This window comes from Schistocerca piceifrons, chromosome 7 (assembly GCF_021461385.2).
Source record: "Schistocerca piceifrons isolate TAMUIC-IGC-003096 chromosome 7, iqSchPice1.1, whole genome shotgun sequence".
Taxonomy (NCBI): Eukaryota; Metazoa; Arthropoda; class Insecta; order Orthoptera; family Acrididae; genus Schistocerca; species Schistocerca piceifrons.
The window spans coordinates 316,850,765-316,873,743 of record NC_060144.1 but is presented as its reverse complement, the minus strand read 5'-3'; the positions used below and the strand labels follow the sequence as shown (position 1 = coordinate 316,873,743).

The 22,979-nt window shown below is 39.1% G+C and overlaps 2 protein-coding genes across 2 annotated transcripts in view; one reads left to right on the top strand and one right to left on the bottom strand.

The window, feature by feature from the left end:
• LOC124805290 (myrosinase 1-like) overlaps nucleotides 1–9,813 on the top strand; it is a 237,454-nt gene extending 227,641 nt beyond the window's left edge. The window contains exon 12 of the mRNA XM_047265801.1: nucleotides 9,544–9,813. Coding sequence (XP_047121757.1) covers nucleotides 9,544–9,700 — 157 coding nt within the window. The 3' untranslated portion in view covers nucleotides 9,701–9,813. The remainder of the gene's footprint in view (nucleotides 1–9,543) is intronic.
• A 4,111-nt stretch (nucleotides 9,814–13,924) lies between these two features.
• Nucleotides 13,925–22,979, bottom strand: part of LOC124804670 — a 221,407-nt gene continuing 212,352 nt past the window's right edge. Inside the window, exon 11 of the mRNA XM_047264912.1 lies at nucleotides 13,925–18,042. Within this exon, the coding sequence (XP_047120868.1) occupies nucleotides 17,901–18,042 (142 nt within the window). The 3' untranslated portion in view covers nucleotides 13,925–17,900. The remainder of the gene's footprint in view (nucleotides 18,043–22,979) is intronic.

The window sequence follows — 22,979 nt, the reverse complement described above, 5'->3', positions numbered from 1 at the left end:
CTCAAATGACAGCGAAAATGCTGGCTCAGGCTTGTAGGAAAGTGCTGCACCACCTGGGTTGCCAGTGCCTCAATGCTGTCATAGCCCAAGGCAGTGGTCTGAAGCCTGTTAACTGTGGTCCGTTTCCCCTGCACCTGTACACAACAGGTGCAGTCACTGTTCATTCTTATCTACACTTAACTATATAAGAAGAAATATGCTGCTACACTATGCAGTCATTAAATACGATGCATGTTCCTAGCTATCACTGCAGAATATTCATGACACAAATACCTACACTCAACTATATGAGAAGAAATATGCTGCTACACTATGCAGTCATTAAATATGATGCATGTTCCTAGCTATCACTGCAGAATATTCATGACACAAATGCCCACAAAATATACAAAGCCTTAGAAAAAAGTTAAAGCACTACTCAACATATATTAAGTAACTGTTTACACCTTCACATAAACATGTAAGAAAAAGACAAAACTAAACATTTCGTAGAAACTAAATGCTGCTAATCTATAATTGTTCTTACCATGGGGGCTGCAATACTATTATGTGAAACATTCTTCTTAAATATTATATGTCAAAGACCTAATTTCACAAAAATTAACTCACAGCTATGTTTACGTCATAAACTTCAGTTTATTAGGTTAGTGTGGTGAATTCAGAGGGAGAGGAAGGTTAACTTGATTTCCTGTTTCCACTGGCAAACTGTCCAGCAAACTCGCAGGTACCTGATGGCTTTTATACATATTCAAGGCATCACTCTCTGCCAAAATGCATCCCTCCCTGTCCTTTGAGCCCATCCCCTTGTACAAATATACTACATTTTCCTGAGGAACTTCAATGATTCCAGTGTTTTTCTAGCATTTAGCTAATTGACGAATTCAAGGAATGGTTACCATACACATAAACAGGGTGGTCCATTGATAGTGACCGGGCCAAATATCTCACAAAATAAGCATCAAATGAAAAAACTACAAAGAACGAAACTCGTCTAGCTTGAAGGGGAAACCAGGTGGCGCTATGGTTGGCCCGCTAGATGGTGCTGCGATAGGTCAAACAGATATCAACTGCGATTTCTTAAATAGGAACCCCCATGTTTTATTACATATTCGTGTAGTATGTAAAGAAATATGATTGTTTTAGTTGGACCACTTTTTCCGCTCTGTGATAGATGGTGCTGTAATATTCACAAACATATAAGTGCGTGGTATCACATAACATTTTGCCAATGTGGATGGTATTTGCTTCGTGATACACTACCCGTGTTAAAATGGACCGTTTACCAACTGCAGAAAAGGTTGAAATCGTGTTGATGTATGGCTATTGCGATCCAAATGCCCAACAGGCATGTGCTATGTATGCTGCTCGGTATCCTGGATGACATCATCCAAGTGTCTGGACCGTTCGCCGGATAGTTACATTATTTAAGGTAACAGGAAGTGTTCAGCCACGTGTGAAACGTCAACCACGACCTGTGGCAATGATGATGCCCAAGTAGGTGTTTTAGTTACTGTCATGGCTAATCTGCACATCAGTATCAGACAAACTGCGCAAGAACCGGAAATCTCAAAAAAGTTAGTGCTGAGAATGCAACATCAAGATCGACTGCACCCGTACCATATTTCTATGCACCAGGAATTGTGTACAGTTCTGCCACTGGGTACAAGAGAAATTATGGGACAATGACAGATTTTTTTCATGCATTCTATTTAGCGACGAAGTGTCATCCACCAACAGCGATAACGTAAACCGGCATAATATGCACTACTGGGCAACGGAAAATCCACGATGGCTGCGACAAGTGGAACATCAGCGACCATGGTGAGTTAATGTAAGGTGTGGCATTATTGGAGGATGGATAATTGGCCCCCATTTTATCGATGACAATCTAAATGGTGCAATGTATGCCGATTTCCTTCCGATGTTACTACAAGATGTTTCACTGCATGACAGAATGGCAATATACTTCCAACACAATGGATGCTGGCATATAGCTCGCATGCGGTTGAAGTGGTATTGAATAGCATATTTCATGACAGGTGGATTGGTCGTTGAAGCACCATACTATGGCCCGCACGTTCACCGGATCTGTCGTCCCCGGATTTCTTTCTGTGGGAAAAGTTGAAGGATATTTGCTTTCGTGATCCACTGACAACATGCATCAGCGATTTGTCAATGCGTGTGTGAACATTACGGAAGGCGAACTACTGGCTGTTGACAGGAATGTCATATGTATTGCCAAATGCATTGAGGTTGACGGACATCATTTTGAGCATTCATTACATTAATATGGTATTTATAGATAATCACACTGTAACAGCATGCTTTCTCTGAAATGAAAAGTTCACAAAGGTATATGTATCACATTGGAACAACTGAAATAAAATGTTCAAACGTACCTACGTTCTGTATTTTAATTTAAAAAACCTACCTGTTACCAACTGTTCGTCTAAAATTGTGAGCCATATGTTTGTGACTATTACAGCACCATCCACCACAAAGCGAAAAATGTGGTCCAACTAAAACATTCATATTTCTTTATGTACTACATGAATATGTAATAAAAAATGGGGGTTCCTATTTTAAAAAATGCAGTTGATATCCATTTGACCTATGGCAGTGCCATCTAGCGGTCCAACCATAGCGCCATCTGGTTTCCCACTTCAAGCTAGACAAGTTTCGTTCTTTGTAGTTTTCTCGTTTGACGCTTATTTCCTGAGATATTTGGCCCGGTTACAATCAATGGACCACCGTGTGTGCGTGTGTAATACACACACACACACACACACACACACACACACACACACACACACACACACAAGGTAAGTCTTTCCGCTCCCGGGATTGGAATGACTCCTTACGCTCTCCTGTAAAACCCACATCCTTTCGTTTTTCCCTCTCCTTCCCTCTTTCCTGACGAAGCAACCGTGGGTTGCGAAAGCTAGATACTTGTGTGTGTGTTGTTTAGTGTGTCTATCTACCAGTGCTTTCCCATTTGGTAAGTCCCAGCATCTTTTTAATACACTGCTAATTTTGAGAACATGGCAGAAATGTCAATGACGGCTGTTATTACTGTGAGGAGATTTCATGACAAAAGCAATGAAATTGTAAGCTTGACAGTTCTCCAGAAAATACTTCAATTAACAACACTGCAAAAATACTGGAGCCATCTGAAAAGCTTGGACCTGGTATTTTTCTTATAATTATTATTAATGTGAATGCCAAATCATCAAGAAAACAGGAGTGTACTCAAAAAAGTAACATTTCGTACCCTCCAGGGATTCCTATTTGAGTTCCTGGAGCATTTCTTCAACACTTGTGTGTTGACTGAACCTACGGCTAACAAATCTAACAGCAGGCACCTGAATTACTCCAATGTTCTATCTGACATAGTGAGGATCCTACACTTCAGCAGTTATCAAAAAACTGACCACACAAGCATACTATATGCAGAAATGAGCTACAATTTGTTAGAATTATCCTATTAACTGAAGTTGACTACCCACCTTCCCTACAACTGACCTTATCTGCTCCTTACATTTCATTCACTTTGCAGCTTTATGCATAGGTGTTTAATCTATTCTGCAGCATAGTTATGTACTTCAATTGGTAAAAACAGATCCCTTATAGGGTCACTTTCTCATCCATTTGTTAAAAACCCTTTAACTCAGGAGTAGGTAGGTGTTTCAAGCTGCAATTTGTCACATACTAAGCCCTACAGACCAGAATCATGAAATTTGGCAAGAAGCAAGGTTCCGCAGTACAAGTAAAGGAAAAAATGGGAAAATTGTTAATTTGTAATTAAGCCTCCTGCATGACTTTGTCACATTTATATTATTGAAATTAAAACATTCTAAAAACCTCGGAACCCCTGGGACTGATACCTTTCCAGTATCAATATTGATAACAGGCAAAAATGATTGAGATTCTTGATTCCTGAAAAGGATGAACCATCTAATACATAATTAAATTTCTACAGAACCGTCAGTGCACAAATCCTACTCACACCTGGCCCATTTTATAAGGTGCGTTCTAAAAGAAACGAGCTGAAGGCATAATTACGGAAACCAGTTCCTGTACGTTAGAAGTATTGACCCTGGCTGTCGGGACACTTGTCCCACTGTGACACAAGGCAGTGAATGGCTGTCTCATAAAATTCCCGGGGCTGCGATGTTAACAGTTCCACATGAACAGCTGGACGTCGTCGTCCACACGAGTGCAGGAAAGGCTATGCTGATGTTCTTCTTTGACCAAGATGGCCCCCTTCCGATCCACTTCCTGCAGCACCAGACAACAGTGAATGCCCAGCATTACTTGCAAACCTTGACCACCATTCGCCAAACGATCAAATCAAAATGACCAGGCAATCTCACCCGTGGGGTCATTCTGCTCCACGACAATGCAAAGCCTCAAGGCCAACTCAGTCTCGGCACTCCTACAGAAATTCAAATGGGAGGTTCTTGGCCATCCTCCATACAGTCCGGACCTCTCTCCCTGTGATTACATCATTTTTGGTCCCCTCAAAAAGGCCCTTAGGTGGGCAAACAACTCGCCTCGGACGACGATGTAGAGCTGCGAGGAAGTGGTCAACATCGCAGCCCTGGCAATTTTCTTTGACAGTCATTCACTGCCTTGTGTCACAGTGGGACAAGTGTCTCAACAGCCAGGGTCAATACTTCTAACATACAGGTACTGCATCTGTAATTATGCCTCTGGCTCAATAATTTTTTTTTTTTTTTTTTTTTTTTTTTTTTTTTTTTTTTTTTTTTTTTTGAAAGCCCCTTATATTTTCTATTCATCTGCATTAACTTACATTTTTACAGATGCCATTCATCAAACCAAATACAAATTTATTGAAGTCATCCTCCTACAGTCACATAAACAATGACACTTTACCATACACTACAGCATCACAAACAAACGGTCACAGGTTGCTCTCTCTCTTTCCATCACACACACACACACACACACAAAATTCAAGCTTTCGCAACCAACGGTTGCTTCATCAGGAAAGAGGGAAGGAGAGGGAAAGACGAAAGGATGTGGGTTTCAAGGGAGAGGGTAAGGAGTCATTCCTATCCCGGGAGCAGAAAGACTTACCTTAGGGGGAAAAAAGGACAGGTATACACTTGCGCACGTGCGCGCGCGCGCCCACACACACACACACACACACACACACACACACACACACACACACACACACACACACCAGTATATCTGTGGATGGACACGCGCGCGAGCGCACACCTGTCCCCCCCTCCCCCCAAGGCACAAGGCAAGTCCCCCCCCCCCCCCCCCCCGGCCCCTGGGACCTGGGGTCCTGCTGGGGGTGGGGGGACTTGCTTTGGGGGAGGGGGGGGGACAGGTGCGTGCATGCCCATCCGCACATATACGGGTGTCTGTATATGTGCGGATGGATGTGTGTGTGTGTGTGTGTGTGTGTACCTGTACCTTTTTCCCCCCAAGGTAAGTCTTTCCGCTCCCGGGATTGGAATCACTCCTTACCCTCTCCCTTAAATCCTACATCCTTTTGTCTTTCCCTCTCCTTCCCTCTTTCCTGATGAGGCAACCGTGGGTTGCGAAAGCTTGAACACACACCCCCCTCCCTCTTCCGCATATGATATACCATTGTCTCTGATGAACATTCGCTGCCCCAGACAGTGTAGGGGGTTCTATTAGATAAAAAGTCTTAGTCACGTATCTCAGAATGTACAAGGTGTTACCCAGTAGTCCCCAAAATCTAACACTAAATATCAGCATGGAGCGCAAGATCATACTGTTTTTGTTTTCCATGTTGGTATTCCAATTGCTGTGGATTTATTTGTCATTGTTATTTTTCATATTGTCATTTTGTCATTTGGAGGTTGTGAGTGGAGCTGTGGATGCTAGAAAATTAAGTGCCTACAGGAGAAATTGGACCATTAACAACGTATTATTCTGCTGGAGTTCAACAGAGGGGTGACAGCAGCTGAGGCAGAGAAACATATATGTCTTTAATAGGAATAATGCCAAGGGACAGAGAATGGCAAGAAAATGGTTTTCTCATTTTGAGGAGGATTGTTTTGACATTAGTGACTCTCCAGGTTCAGGAAGACTTTAGGCATTTAATGAAGATTGTTTAAACGCATTAATCCTCAATGATCCACATTAGTATACTTAAGAACTGTCAAAAGTGAAGAACTGTGATCATTCCAACATTGTGCAACATTTTCATGCAGTGAGGAAGATTCAAAACTCTGGTAAATGGGTACCACATCCTCTAAGCTGAAATCACAAAAATCAATGGGTGGCCATATGTGCATCTCTGCTTGCTTGTTATCAATTAGCTTGTGAACAACACTGACCATTACTATCCTGTATCATCACTGGTAATGAGAAATGGAGTCTTTATCCTAATATAAGTTAAAGAAAGGATTGATTGAGCCCAAACAAAGCAGAAACTCCCCGTATAAAGACCAGCGGTCATCAGCAAAAGATAATGTTATGCATTTGGTGGAACAGCGACAGTGTAGCATACTACCAATTTCTTCCCAGAAGAAACCATTACTGTTCACATTTACTGTCAGCTTCTAAAAAAATCTTGCAGACACAATCCAAGAACAAAGACCAGGAAGGTGGCATGGACTGATGCTATTCCACGATAATACCTGCCCTTATTCTGCTAGACTGACAAGAAAGAAAGAAAGAAAGAAAGAAAGAAAGAAAGATTTGGGTTTTGGAAAGTCATTCCACACCCACCTTATTCACATGATCTTGTGCCCTCAGGTTTTCGTCTTTTATGCTCTTTGTCGAACAACCTTCAAGGAACTAATTTTCTGGATGAAAATTTGCTCCAATCTTCACCTCAAAACTAGATGATTTTTACAGTTGTGGATTCGAAAAGTTATCCCAGCATTGGCAGACTGTTGTAAATAGTGAAGGAGAATATATTATTGTAGTCTAATGTCTCTGTTATGTTTAACTGTTGTGTTTTTTAAACTTATGGAAAAAAACACTATAAACTTATGCACCAACATAACACAATCACATCATGCAAGATGTGCTCTCATACCTCCAAAGTAGTGGTGCCCTAGGGAGAGCAGGCACTGATTTGAATCCCCTCTATCATGTCAAATCTTCATCCTTTCAACTTCATTTTCGTCTTGGGAAAGAGAAAGAAATTGCACAGAGCCAAGTCAGGTGAATACAGTGGGTCAGGATAATTTTCTTCTTCTTCTTCTGCTTTCCTTTCCCCTTCCAGAAACTGCTGCATAATGAAAGATGTATGTGGCCTTGCATTGTGTGGCAAAGGACTTAGTTATTCTTGGCCACTTCTCGGGATGTTTCCTTCTCATATCCTTCCTTAGCAGCCTTAGAACATCACCAGATGTCAAGCACTGTCTGCTTACAGTCTTTCACAATCGCATTCCGAACAGCACTGATATTTTCTGCTGTAATGCTAATAGATGATCATCCTGAATGTTCATCATGACCATCATCATCATTGTAGACATCAACAGATGTCTTACCATTTTTAAAACATTTAAACCAGTCATATGTTTGTGTCTGGCACAAAGCATCATTACCAAATGCTTGCACTACAATTTTGTGTGTTTCTGCATGTGTATTACTAAATTTAAAACAAAACTCCATACAGAAACACAATTCTCTCACATGGGCCATTGCAAATTTGCAAACATGAGCAAATTTCACACAGGAAACCTACTTATCAGCAATAAACAGGTCGCTTAGATAGAACACACTTGGCATACTGACACTCGAAATCTAGTGGTGTTTGCTTGTACTACCATTTGTAATTGTGGGTCATTCAAAGTTCAGGAACTTTTGGGTAGCACCTTGTACTCTATGTGCTCTTACAACAGTCAGTAGTGTGGCACTGTGACAAAACTTTGGTGGTAAACTCCTTTTCAGCACTTAATCTTTCAAAACCTTCATATGATACAGTGTAATTTCTTGAAAACTGAAGATACTCCACCTAGGATAGGAGAATCTTTTGTGTAGAGGAAGGAAATATTTGTATTTTGACAGTTCGGTGCATGAAGTCCCCATCAATGGCTGGAAGAAGAAAAATATACAAAATTCAACCATAAACAACAACAAACAAAAGATAGTATACAGCATTTGAACAGTGTTAGACTATTCATTTCTACCCAAGTCCAAAGAATGTGCAAGCCAGAGTATGTGTTTAGTATACTGACAGTTTTCTTTGTTAATGGCCTGAAATTCATTATATTTACCACATGTTACTAACGTTATTGTAACTCTGGCCTCCAGAACCTTTTATGTTGATAATATCTGACAACTAGATTGTGGTGCAAGTTTGTAAAATGCACAGCAGAAAAGAGTGTAACAGAAAATGTAAATAACAATTTGTGCCCATTTGTAATACTGTAAAATATGTTTTAAGAATAATGACACATGTGTTATTCAAACATCCAAAAACACTCACAGTCATGAATAGATAACACCAGACAGTCAAACAATGGAAACATCAGGTAGGAATATTAACAGTGTAGGAAAAGACAAATTGCTACTTACTGTAAAGACGACATGTCAATTTGCAGACAAGCATGATTAAAAGACACTCCCGTATAGCTTTTGGCCACAGCCTTCATCAGCACACACACACACACACACAACACACACACACACACACACACACACACACACAAGCACACCTCATGTGCACACAACTGCAAACTCCTGCATCTCTGGCTGGAATGAAACATCACGTTTGATGGAAGCAGGAGTTTGCGGCTCGCGCGCATATGTGTGTGTGGGCATGCGCGCGCTATATGAGAGTCTCTCTTACTCGTGCCTGTCTGCAACATGATGTGTCTTCTTTATGGTAAGTAGCAACCTGTCTTTTCCTGCAATGTTATTCCCAGACAGTATTATTATTTTTAATTCAAAATTAGAGATGACTATTTTTACATGGGAATGCAGGCTTTCTTGGTGAGTTTTGATGATAAAGTGTTCTTGGACTATCAGCCGAGTCAGGGTGTCCTTTTGATAAGTTTCCTACTCATCATCTTTGTCTGCACATGTCGAGTACGAAACTTGTCGAAATGTTGCCGCAGAACTACGCTCTGACTCGGATGACAACCTGAGAAGATTTCATCACCGACTATTTCTACCTCGAAAAACAGTGCATTTTGGTTGCAGGGTCATGACTGTGTGGGGTGCATAGCATGTGCTACATGTGCTATTTGGGTAAACCATCTGCCCAATGTGCAACACGATACTCACAACTGATTAAATTCAACATTGCATAATCTATTCCTACCATTCCTGTCTTTTATACCATTTCAAACTTGACTATTATTTCTGGTGAAATTAACCTGAAATAAATACCATGTAGCTGCTTCAACTACTGCAACAACACTCTCATATTGCTATGCCATTACTGTCACAGTAACACACAAGGTTTCTTTCACAAATAACTAAGAGGAGATAGTCTCGGGGACTCTTTAATAGATTTTAGTATTCAGCTTGTAAGTAATTAGGGTCTTTACACTGACAAAAATGTATGCTCATTTACAGGATCAAGTTTGGCCTCTACTCGGTGGACTTCAAGCACTCGGACAGGAAGCGGCGTCCTAAGCAATCTGCACGAGTGATTGCTGCAATCATTAAGCGCAAGCGTCTGCCACAATGGCTGAACATGACTGCTGAAAGCATAGGCAAAAGTTTGGGTTAAAGAAGTAGTATTGTGGCTATATGATCACTTCTTCAAAAAATAAACTGTGATATTCTTTTACATCTCTACAGATGTGAAAGTGAGAGCACAACGTTTTACTATAATGAGTTGAGAAATATATCCAGTCAAATATAAAAGAATTACACAGATATGGTGTCATACCTTTAGGAGCCCAATAAAACAAATTTTGTATTCAACATGTAACACAATCATATATTATGTAGGTTACACAAATATAAACAGCCATATAACAATCCACAAGACTGATACTAGACAGAGTTCTTTAGACTTTCACAACATAATGTAGCACTACAGATATAATATAATAGGAGTACAATACTGCACATTTTAAAATGAAGTTTTTATACTAATGATCAGTCTCATATCTTTATCTACACTTCAGTATAAACTTTATACCAGTGGCAGTCAACCTGGTCCCTACCGCCCACTAGCAGGCATTCCAGCTTTCAAGGTGGGCAGTAGATGGTAGGGGTTTTAAAAACATTTTCATTAGGTTTCCATACAATCTTACTGCACCTCTGCTTTGTGCAACCAGTGGGCGTTTAGAAAACTTTACTAGTAAAAATCACAGAAGTTGACTATTCCTGCTTTATGCACACACAAACATACACACACCAAACAAACAAACAAAACAAACAAACAAACCTGAGTAATAACAACATCCAACATGCCACATTTTTTCACATTTTCCCTTTCCCAGTAAGTTTCATAGTTCTGAACATTTATAATAAAGTTCAGCCACACAGAACAAGAACTAGATATCTGACAATATAATGAAACATTAGTCACAGCCAACATCCATGTCTGTTTTTAATGTTATACAGTTAAAAATTAATGCATCCCATATAACAATTTCATCAGGTAAACAGGGTATAACAGAGTAATTTACAGTTTTGTTAGCTACAACACAGTGACAAGCTCAAGAACATTAAACTCCTTAACAGTGAATCTACTACTTTTATTTACATACATCTAATGAATTTAAACATTAAAAGAAAAAAAAACCACTAACCTTACTGAAGTTTACCTATCAGTAACTTTTCTTACACTTACTACACAGAACAAATATCAACAGGATGGAGACAGAAATGCTAGAATTCCATAAAGAGGAAGTAATAATAGTACATGACATCTACAGATATACACTGCCAATAACTGAATGATGAATATCTTGCTGTAAATTATGGGCTGATGTTCACATTAAACTACTTGCTTTCATATGTTGACAACCAGCCTCATAATTTTCAAATAGATAAAAGATGCCCTTAGTTCACATTTAGTTTGGTGGAGTCAACCCTTAACTACACCTCACCCCGCAGCATACTGGTGGAAGAGTAGTAAACAATAAGAAATTAAGGGTAAAATTTCAACACACTGCAGTTATTTATATATGCAGCCAACTGTGAAGAATATTTCTTCTCATACTTCACCTGAATACTGTCTTCACAGTGGTAATGAAAAAGGAAATAGTACATCCAAACATAAAGGCATGGGAACAGTAGATTCATTATTACATAAGAAACCTTTTCAAAAATTGTTTACATTATTTAATTATGCCAAGAGTAGTTAGTGCTACCTTCTTTGGTGGAAATGAATTTCATGCTGCCAGCATGTTATAAAAGTAGAAGTCTTAGGATACTGATTCTTAGACTTGCAGCTTCTATCAAGCACTCTCAATATCACACTGCATAAATGTGAAAACATAGCCCGGAATTGGGAAAAGGATTATGACACTCTTTCCCTAACATATGTGTCAGCAGCAGTGGTTATAATAATAATAACAAAAATAATAATACAAGTAAACAGTTTATCAATTATCCTAATTGTGAGAATTGGTAACCAGAATGAAACGTAAAGTATCATGTTGAAAATATTACATTACACACACACATGCACACACACACACACACACACACACACACACACACACACTCACACACACACACACACACACACACACACACACACACACACACACACAAACAAAAAAGTGACACACTGAAAACAAGCCAATATACAGTTTTATGCTGCCTACTCAGTGTTTCAGAAAATGAAGCACGCACACTAATAACGCTGTATGGCACATTTTGACATTTTGTAGATTTGTGTGGAATAATGTTGTATACAACAGTCTGCATCGCCTGCTGTAATAGTTGACCTGTTTCCCATCCGAGGGCAGCACTAACCAGCGAGGAGATTCATGCAGTGATGCATGTTACTAGAATTCGGGAGTTTAACAAGGTGATGCTTAGTGCAAGTGGTTTGAAACATGCAAATAATTTGCAGAAAAGGGAAATGAACATCAGTACTTTGCAAGATATTAAGAGGAAAAGGCTTTGTCATGCTGGATTGGAATATAAATCATGTAAAGGGAAAGTAGTTCCTTGAAACAGCCTCCAATGCAGGTGAATGGAATAATGCTGTATGGGTTTTGTAAAAAGGTTTATGTCTATAGGTGCTGAGCCACAGATGGGCACAACAAAAAGACTGTCAAGCAAGTACGCGTTCAGACAAAAAGGACTCAATCAGAATTACAGAGCGCACACACACATATGACTCTCACCTGTGTGTGGTGTGTGTGTGTGTGTGTGTGTGTGTATTTTGTCCAATTCTGATGAAGGCCTTTTTGGCTGAAAGCTTGCTTACTTGACAGTTTTTTTGTTGTGCCTATCTGCAACTCAGCATCTGTGATATACACTTGTGGCAACTATTGACCAACTCATATGTAATATCTTTGTTTTGGCAAACTCTTTGCAAGCAGTCTAAGGCTGTACGCAAAACAGTACACACGTGCACCATGAATCGAGAACGTATATAAACATATATGTGTGCTTCCAAGTAATAAAATAGTGTTCATTACATATGGTTGTGTGCATCATTGGATCAGGCAATCCTGCAACACCAAACCGATACTGGTGACCCTGAATTTTGTTCATGAGTGCTACAACGAACTCTTGTACCGTCGAGCTGTACACAATGGATCGCTTGCTGCCCGCTACACTGCACACATGCCAACTAGGTTTTCCAATGGACGCTTTGGCATTGTTTTCCAATTACCCACCTTGTGTTGGCAATAGTTCAACGCAGTGATCGAACACACCGACTAGCTGTACTCAACAGGACAGTTTTACAGGTGTGTGTGACATTCCCCTACAGAGTGATGCATCTGATGACCCCCCCCCCCCCCCCCCTCCTACAGGCAGCCCCCTCGCCATTCCCCTGTTAGGATTTACTGACGTATCAGGGGCCAGCTTCGGAATGCGTCATGCCGCCGCGTACGACTCATGTGGAGATTCTGTCAACTCGTATAGGGAAGTGGTAGTTAATGTCAACACAGATTTTATTTGCAGCTCTAAAGTGTTTTCTGCTATGCAGCCAGATAATGCGTGTGTCTTCTATGAACGAGCCAGCTCCCCCAATGACAACTTAACCCACATTCATCTTCTCCAGTCTGTCCCCTTGCCTGTTGGCAGTGACCCATCAACGGTAAAAGTCCTACGCACCTCAACAGGCATTCAGGTCCACTACCCCGGCTCCTCACAACCCACCGTCCCCTGTACGAGGATTCGCCCAATCAGGCAGGGCCACCTGCCCCCCTCGCTAGCTCAAAAACTTCAGTTACTAATGTAATATAATTTAAGGCATAGTTTCAGTTTAACCCCCCCCCCCGCGCTGTTTCCGTTACATGTATATTTATGTTTTGTGGTCCACACTCTGGGGAGGGGGGCTAATCTGGCAACTATCGACCAAGTCTCGCGTAATATCTTTGTTTTGGCAAGCTCTCTCTGAGCAGTCTGTGGCTGCATGCGAAACAGTACACACATGCACCGTAAATCAAGAATGTATATAACTGTATATGTGTGCTTCTGAGAGGTAAAATAGTGCTTATTACATGTGGTAGTGTGCATCATTGGATTCGGCAATCCTACAACACTGAACCCATACACTGAATTGTAATCCATCGCTTGATTTTCTACATGTGTAGAGAAGCATATGTGCCCTGTACAGCAGTGTATGACACTAACAATGTACGTTGTGTCCATCCTCTGAAAACATTACAGCAAAAATATGTAACATAAATAAAATTGACTCCAGTTTTGTCTTATCATTGACAAAGAAATATAATACACACTCTGAGCACTCTTATATTAAAAAATGTGAAATATGATAATCCAGTTGAATTTACAAATTATAGAGCGCTGCTCTCAGTCATCCTTTTCTTGTAGGTTTTATTACGCAAATCCAGATTTCGGCTAGTGCCTTGCCATTTCAGTGCCAAAAATACAAGAAGTACATGGTCAGACGATGCAATAAAATGTTACAACTCATGACATAACATCTATGGCTTATATATTAGATTACATACCAACATTTTCTAATCTCGATGTATGTTAGTTCCCTGTTGTTCGGACGTCAGTCAAAGTTCTTCAAATACTACTGAATAAAGAAGGTAGGTTGTACATGGTCAGACGATGCAATAAAATGTTACAACTCATGACATAACATCTATGGCTTATATATTAGATTACATACCAACATTTTCTAATCTCGATGTATGTTAGTTCCCTGTTGTTCGGATGTCAGTCAAAGTTCTTCAAATACTACTGAATAAAGAAGGTAGGTTGTGTGGGGAACACATCGATTGGTCATATTGCACCCTCTATATATGACTGACTGCAGCGCTCTATAATTTGTAAATCACATAACAGTCACTGAGTGAACCCACATTTTCCCAATGGAAGGTAACCTGATCCAGTTGAATGTTAGATAGTAATTTTGACTGCATGATTCAGGATAATGTTTGCAATGCAGAAGTGTGCTCAAAAGAAGTATGCAAGGATATAAACCTGGCAATTAAGTTAAAGTTGGACAAAGAATATCGCGCCTTGATATATGATGAGCTGTCCATTTACTTGACAAAATCCATCAACATAGGTATGCTTAGCCGGATGAAAGAAAGGTACGACAGATGATGTTTCACGGAAACAAGTTACTTTCAAATACAAAGTCCAGCCAAAAGAAATGTGTCAAAAAACATTGTTTGACATATTCTGCATCATCCAGTGATGAATACAGACTCTTCAATATAAACTACAAGGTGGAATGACCAACTCTAAAGACAGTCGAGGAAAACATTTCAGTAGGCCGCATACCATATCACATGACAGCATGGCTCTGATTTGGGATCATATTTCCTGTTTTCCAAAGTAGATGAGCCATTACAACATGAATAAATACTCAAAGGAATGTCTGCCTCCTGATCTCAAACTCTCTAGAATGTATTGAGTGTTTACCAAAAAAATTCCTGAAAATCAATAAGCAGATCATACTATCAAAGTGTGTATCAAACAGATTTTAATTTACATTTCAGAGTACTAGGTTAGATGCTTGCAGACAGTGAAATTTGTTGTTTAACAAAATCATTGCAGCTTCTGACAAAACAGAACTGCACAACGCTGAACCTGAGAGGGTATGTTTGATCTGCTTTTGCATGATGCAACTCAAAGTGCTAAAAAACAATACAGAAACAGGTAAAAGGAAAAACAATATACCTATTATATGTGTTTAAAATGAACACACTTCATACACTGCAATCACAGTGTACACACTTTTACTGCTCCAAGATGACAAGTTTCAACAGTTTCCATCATCCAACCTTCTGAAACTTCCAGAAAATTGCAAAGTTAATTTACATGAAGTCAAAGTATAAAAAGCACTCCAAAATACCCACTCTGACTTTATGTAATGTAACAGGACAATTTTATAGAAGGTACAGATCATCCGAGGATGGCAGCATAAGACTGTTGAAACCGGTAATCGTGAAGCAATAAAAGTGTCTACACTGTGATCGCAGCGTATGAAGTGTGTTCATTTTCAACCATACTGATCGCCCCACAGCAGAGCATGTGTACCTTACACAATTGTTTGTACTGATCTACGAAAGGCTTTACTTCATCCCACTTTGACGCAGTCCATGGTATTCTACCAGAGACAGCTGTCGTCATCTAATTTCATGGTTCATGATGTTGGTACTGAAAACATCACAGTAAATTTGTGGGATGAATCCACCACAAGGAGACATTTAGCTGAAATAGTTTCCCATCTGCTTGAATTCGTGACAAACAATTAAAATACACTTGAAGAAGGTATGAGACACGAACTGATTGTATTGTCTTACTGCTGTGTTGGGCACAAAAATAACTGTAGATTTTTAGCGCTCTATTTCTATCAGATCGGCTGCAAGTACTTTACAGAAATACATCAAAAGTTTGTGTGTTCAGGTCATAGTTTCCTACTTTCTGATATGGACTTTACAATGATCGAGAAAAGAAAAAAGTGTCAAAAGTTTGGTTCCTTCAGAATGGAAGCATGTAATTGCTGAGGGCTTTGTCAATCCTTCAAAGCTGACCATTCACAAGATGATGGAAGACTTCAAGGAGACAGGATCCAATAAGTTAAGTTTCCAAAAAGCCACTTGCTTTGAAAATTACTCTGGCTGAGACTGTTTGGTGACATAAGCATGCGTCTAGTTGCAATGTGCCTCACACATGGGGAAGACATTGTATTGTCAAACAGTTTGTGAACATCAAGTAAAAAGTTTTCTGTTGCCTTTTGATTTTTGGTTGCTCTACAACTGGACACTGAAACTTCATAAGAAGAAGAAAATAATTTATTGGACACGATGAAATATCCTGAACCAAAATATAGGAATTTTAATGAAAATCTGCAGTTTGACAACTGAGTTTAATGCACCAGATTTGTCTCTCAACTTTATAACAAACTCATTTTCTATTAACAATATAGGCAAAGACAGATTGCTATTTACTGTAAAGAAGACATGTCAAGTTGCAGACAGGCACGATTAATAGATACTCGCATATAGCTTTTGGCCAGCATCTTGGGCTGGAATGTTCTATTACTTTTTTTAAGACCAAAGTTATCAGTTTACAATAAATATTATTTTGTATCTTGTCATAATTTTCTTACTTACAACCTTTGGATTCAAGACAACCTTATCATTACAGCAGAAGACAGATATGGAATAATACTGTATATCTATTGCTATACAGTGTTTTTCCATTTTAATATTCACTTATTTTCATAAAACCTATGCTTACTGCAATTTTAAAAAGCACAACCAAGTATTTTCAATAGTTTGTATGCACAAACAATACATATCTGCAATTACATTATTATTTTACAATAATTTTCTGGAAATAACGGTTTTTGTCAATTTCCTAGAAACCGAAAAATGTGCCATACACCATTATTTGTGCACACATTTCAAATGACTGCATATATCCCTCTTCATACCATTGAAACAGGAAAATTTTAAAACAGTGATACTGTGAAAAGAGGGAAAACAAGCACAACAAATATGGAGGCTATTCCTCTCAAATGATTTGATATTTGAAGGAAAGAAGTTAGATTCTGACACTGATGAGTAATGCAATGTATTAGTTTCTGATTGGCTCGCAAGCTAGGAACCTCTGGGCCATGGCATTTAGGTGTACGAAATCTTTACAGTGTTCTTAGCTGTGCGATTTAGAATCCAACGGATCACTGTCAGGGGAAGTGGAAGTTTTTCTTGCAGCCCATTATCTGAGTAATTAGTCACAGTTTGCGGTTGTGGTTGGGATTGTGTGTATTACAGGCATCAGCCTACACTGTCAATTAATAATCATTCTTCCCTGACAGTGTCAAATAAAAGGATTGGTTTCTCACAGACTGCACATTTCCACTATAATGTGGACATCCATCAACTCACAGCAAATAGAGGGTATATGAGAAAAATACTAATTTGCACAAGATTTATAGTCCCAGCAATTACTGATATCCCAGATTGTGCAGCACTGCCTTCAGTTGCTCGTAGGTGTCAAGACTGTACCTGTGGCAATAATTTCTGATTTTTCATAAACAAATATACTATGTATCAGAATCTGTTTGATTTATAACTAAAATGTCCAATGCTGCCTTACATGAGAGCATAAAATATACTACAAACTAAATGAGAACTCCAGAATAACAAATGACTAGATACAAAACAATTGCACAATAATCTTGCAGCACCAGAAGTAGTGATATATCAATCACAGTTAAAAGTATGTACAATTTCCCTCTAAACATCACTATGAAGTACAAATATGATTAGAAAAATGTAACTCCAAAATAGTGTGTACTAAACTTCATCATCACTTGTATCTGCACTGTTTATGTCTTGGTACTGGAACTGAGTAACATGAACTTTTAGGGATGGCATCCGTTTCTTCAAATTTTCCATTACCGCAGCATCAAATTTGGAGCATTGTACATCCAGTGACCTGAAAAAATAAATCCTTTCCTGTTTCATATGGTGGTGGTGATATACCATAAGCTGCTTTAAAAGGAGGTAAATTAGTTCATAAGAGAGTGAGTGGAATCTTAGATTCGACAAAGACTGGGAATGAAACTAGCCACATCCTCTTCAAAGAAATCATTGTAGCATCTGAAATAAAAAAATCATGAGAAACCCAAATCTGAAAGGCTGGAAAGAGATTTAAATCTTAACCATTGCTTAATCTTGTAAGGTAGTTATGTTAGTGAAACTTCCTGGCAGATTAAAACTGTGCACCCGACCGAGACTCGAACTCGGGACCTTTGCCTTTCGCGGGCAAGTGCTCTACCATCTGAGCTACCGAAGCACGACTCATGCCCGGTACTCACAGCTTTACTTCTGCCAGTATCTTGTCTCCTACCTTCCTAACTTTACAGAAGCTCTCCTGCGAACCTTGAGATCTCATTCTGGAAACATCCCCCAGGCTGCGGCTAAGCCATGTCTCCACAGTATCCTTCCTTTCAGGAGTGCTAGCTCAACAAAGTTCGCAGGAGAGCTTCTGTAAAGTTTGGAAGGTAGGAGACGAGATACTGGCAGAAGTAAAGCTGTGAGTACCGGGCGTGAGTCGTGTTTCGGTAGCTCAGATGGTAGAGCACCTTACCCGCGAAAGGCAAAGGTCCCGAGTTCGAGTCTCGGGCGGGCACACAGTTTTAATCTGCCAGGAAGTTTCATATCAGCGCACACTCCGCTGCAGAGTGAAATCTCATTCTAGTTATGTTAGTGTTTGTGTAGTCCTTTGATAAGTGAAAACACTCAAAATGAGTAGCTGGATTTTCTGATAAATTACGGAGACATCTAGTTGTAAAATTGCTTCTGGGACATTGCCAAATTAAGTTGCTCAATGTCAGTTCTGCATATCTTAAAATACATGAAAATAAGGTTTAACTTCACTATATTTGGCCACTTAAAACTGACATCTTGGGTGAATGGTTGAAGGAAAAGACACACATCAACTCATCAGCATACAGACATTACAAAAATGGTTCAAATGGCTCTGAGCACTATGGGACTTAACTGCTGAGGTCATTAGTTCTCTAGAAATACTTAAACCTAACTAACCTAAGGACATGACACACATCCATGCCCGAGGCAGGATTCGAACCCGCGACCGTAGCGGTCATGCGGTTCCAGACTGTAGCGCCTTTAACCGCTCGGCCACTCCGGCCGGCCAGACATTACAGCCTGTTGCTACCCTTGTCAGACTAGATTTGCAAGTCTGGTCTGGAGTCAATTTCATGCAAGGGACCAGTACAGTAAGTTAACAATTTTATGGTTGTGCTTACCCTGTGTTACCCAATTTACAATGAATTAGTGTACTTTGGATGATGTGTCAGTACTGACATTTGTGTACTTATATATTTCTAGTGTTTTCAACAATTATTTCTCAAATATAGCACAGCAGTTAATAAAGACACAACATGACAAACAGCCAACCAGTCACTCAGATAAAAAAAAAATTGATTCAAACACATTACTCCTGCACCCAGCAACACCTGAGGAACGGTCAAGAATCCTAAGAGAATTACCTAATAAATATTCAGTGGGTGTTGATGAGGTACCAGATGCTATTATCAAAGCTAGTGCAACATTTATTGTGGAACCACTAACAGACATAGTAAATTTATCTTTTGAGAGTGGTGTATTTCCAAGTAATCTAAAAACTGCAAAAGTAACACCTTTGCATAAGAAGGGTACAAAAAGTGATATTGCTAATTATGGACCAGTTTGTTTTGTCAGGTTTCAGCAAAATTATGGAAAAAATGTTCCTTAGAAGATTAACAGTTATCTTAAATAAAGATAGGCTGATAAGTAACTCCCAACATGGGTTCCCAGCTGGAAAGTCAACTCAGTCAGTCATTTTTGCCTTCTTAAATGAAGTATTAAAAGCAGTGGATGATAAACAACATGTATCTGGGACATTTCTGGATCTAAGTAGAGCCTTTGATGTAATTGGTCATAGTATTCTTTTTTGTAAATTTAGTAATTATGGAATTAGAGGCCAGTGTGAAAAGTGGATCCACTCGTACCTCAGTAATCATCAGCAGATTACAGAAATAAAACACAAAGACAGTGAAACACAAAAAAATTCTAGTTTTCACAGTGATGAGTAGAAAATCAAGTATGGAGTCCCCCAAGTGTCAGTTCTAGGACCTGTCCTATTTCTGCTGTATGTAAATGACTTGGTTAGTAAAATACATGATGGAACCACTGTAATGTTTGCACATGACACTAATATTCTAATTAAATCACAGACTGAGGAAAATCTGCAGGAGGCTGCAGTATCAGTTAACTTTCATACTACACAAAACCTCCATCCTGCAATCCTGTATCAATGTTGAAGGAAAAAACATGTTGAAAGTCAGTCATACAAAATTTCTAGGTGTACATTTTCAGGCAGATCAGAAGTGGGAGGTACACCTAAACAATTTAAATAAGAGACTGAATTCACTAGCATTTGCTGTTAGGATCCTCACTCAAAATACAAGCTGCTCATCCGTGCTGGCAATGTATCATTGCAGTATACAGTCGCTACTTATGTACAGAATAATTTTTTTTGGGGGGGGGGGGGGGATTCCACAAACACTACATAAACATTTAAAATACAGAAAAAGATTATCAGGGTGATAAAAAAAGCTAAGTGTAAGGATTCCCGTAGATCCCTTTTTAAAACCCTGAAAATATTGCCACTGCCTAGCTTGTACATATACGAAATACAAATTTTCACAAAAGGGAGCATCTTAAAAAAAAAAAGAAAATCTCTTCAAACACAACTATGATATACACACATATGAAACTAGACAGAAGATGAACTTACACAGTAAATACAAACTTATGCAAAAGAGGAGTGTGTCATTCTGGAGCTATGTTATATAACCATATGCCTTCTTACCTAAAATACGTACCAACATTAAATGCATTTAAAATAATGTTAAAGCAGTTCTTGCTTGACCACTGCTTCTATTCTTTGCCTGAGTTTATGGAACATCATAATAAGTAAACCTCATTTACCAAATTTCACTAATTGTCAATTTATAATATAGTTCACATTGTGCTTATCATGTCATCTCCTTTAATAACTGCTATTATCACATGTAGAAGCAATGTAGTACACCATCCTACATTATCGTGCATTTTTATTATGTCAACAATGTAGTCAAAATGACTACTGTATCGTAAACTAACTAGGTTTACCACTGTCCTATATCACATGTACAAACAATGTACGAAACTGATTCTTGGACCAATAAATAAATTTGGTAGTATATATTTCTTAATTTTGTTTTATGGACATTTGTTACCCAAATGTCAAATGGGACCATATAAACACAAGAAATATGCTGTTGTTTTTATCTGGTTTTGTCATTATATATAGACATTATGACCTGGACACCATTTGTACTTGTTTGATGTTTTACCTAGCAGCCGTGCATCTACATTTATATCTACCATATGATGCATGGTGGAGGGTACCTCGAACCAGTATTGGCCATTCCCTTTTCTTTTCCACTTATGAATGGAGTGAGGGGAAAAGAGACTGTCCATATACACCTGCATGAGCCCTAATTTCTCTTATCTTGCCTTCAAAGTCCTAATGCAAAATGTATTTTGACAGCAGTTGACTCATTCTGCAGTAAGCCACAAATGCCATTTTTCTAAATTTTCTCAATAGTGTTTCATGAAAAGAATACTGTCTTCCCTCCATGGATTTGTGTTCACAGAGCATTTCTGTAACACCTGCATTTTGTTCAGACCTTCAAGCAACAAATCTAGCACCACATATCTGAATTGCTTTGATTTCTTCCTTTAATCGATTCTGGTCTGGATCCCAAACACTCCAATAGAACTCAAGAATGGGCTGTACTAGTGTTCTATAAGCAGTCTCCTTTACAGATAAACTGCACTTTCCTAGAATTCTGCCACTAAAGCAAAGATGACCATCCGCCTTTCCTACTAGTGGTCTTATGTGCTCATTTCATTTCATATCACTTTGCAATGTTATGCATGGAGATTTAATCAATGCAACTGTGTCAAGCAGCAAGCGACTCATAATGCCTTCATCAGTAAATGGTCGCAGACTGCTGCTCACCATATTCATCTAATCATATATGTGTACAGAAAACAGCAGTCCTTCACACTTCCATGAGACACTCCTGATGATATCACTGACTCTGATGAACACCCACTATCCTGGACAGTGTACTGGAGTCTATCAATTAATAAGTCTCTAAACCACTCACATATCTAAGAACCTATTGCGTATGCTTGGATCTCCATTCCATTAACAGTTAGCAGTGGGCATTGTGTCAAATGTTTTCTGGAAATCTAGGTATGTGGAATCTGCCTGCTGCCCTTCACTCACAGTTCACAGAATATCATGTGAGAAAAGAATAATCTGAGTCCTGTAAAAGCAATGTTTTATAAATCCATGCTGATTTTTGGACAGAAGGAAATTTATTATATCCAAATATGTTTAAGATTTCAGTGGCAAAATGATATTAAGGATATTAGTCTAAAATTTTGTGAGTCTGTTCTTTTACCCTTATCATACAATAGTCATCTGCAGTTGGTTCCCCCCCCCCCCCCCCCCCCCCCCCAGTTGCTTGGGATTTTGCCCTGGGGAACAGACTTGTGATAAATGGAAGCTAAATAAGGGGTCAAAGCCAAACAGGGATTCCATGTGGAACTGGTGATTTATTTGTTTTCAAATATTTCACATGCTGCTCACTGCCAGGGATGCCTCTTACTATGTCTCACATGAGAGCCTGTGCTACTGTCAAACTACTGTATGTTTGTATGATCCTCCTGCAAGAATGATTTAATAAATGTGAGATTTAAAGATTAGATTAGATTAATACTTGTTCCATAGATCATGAATACAACACT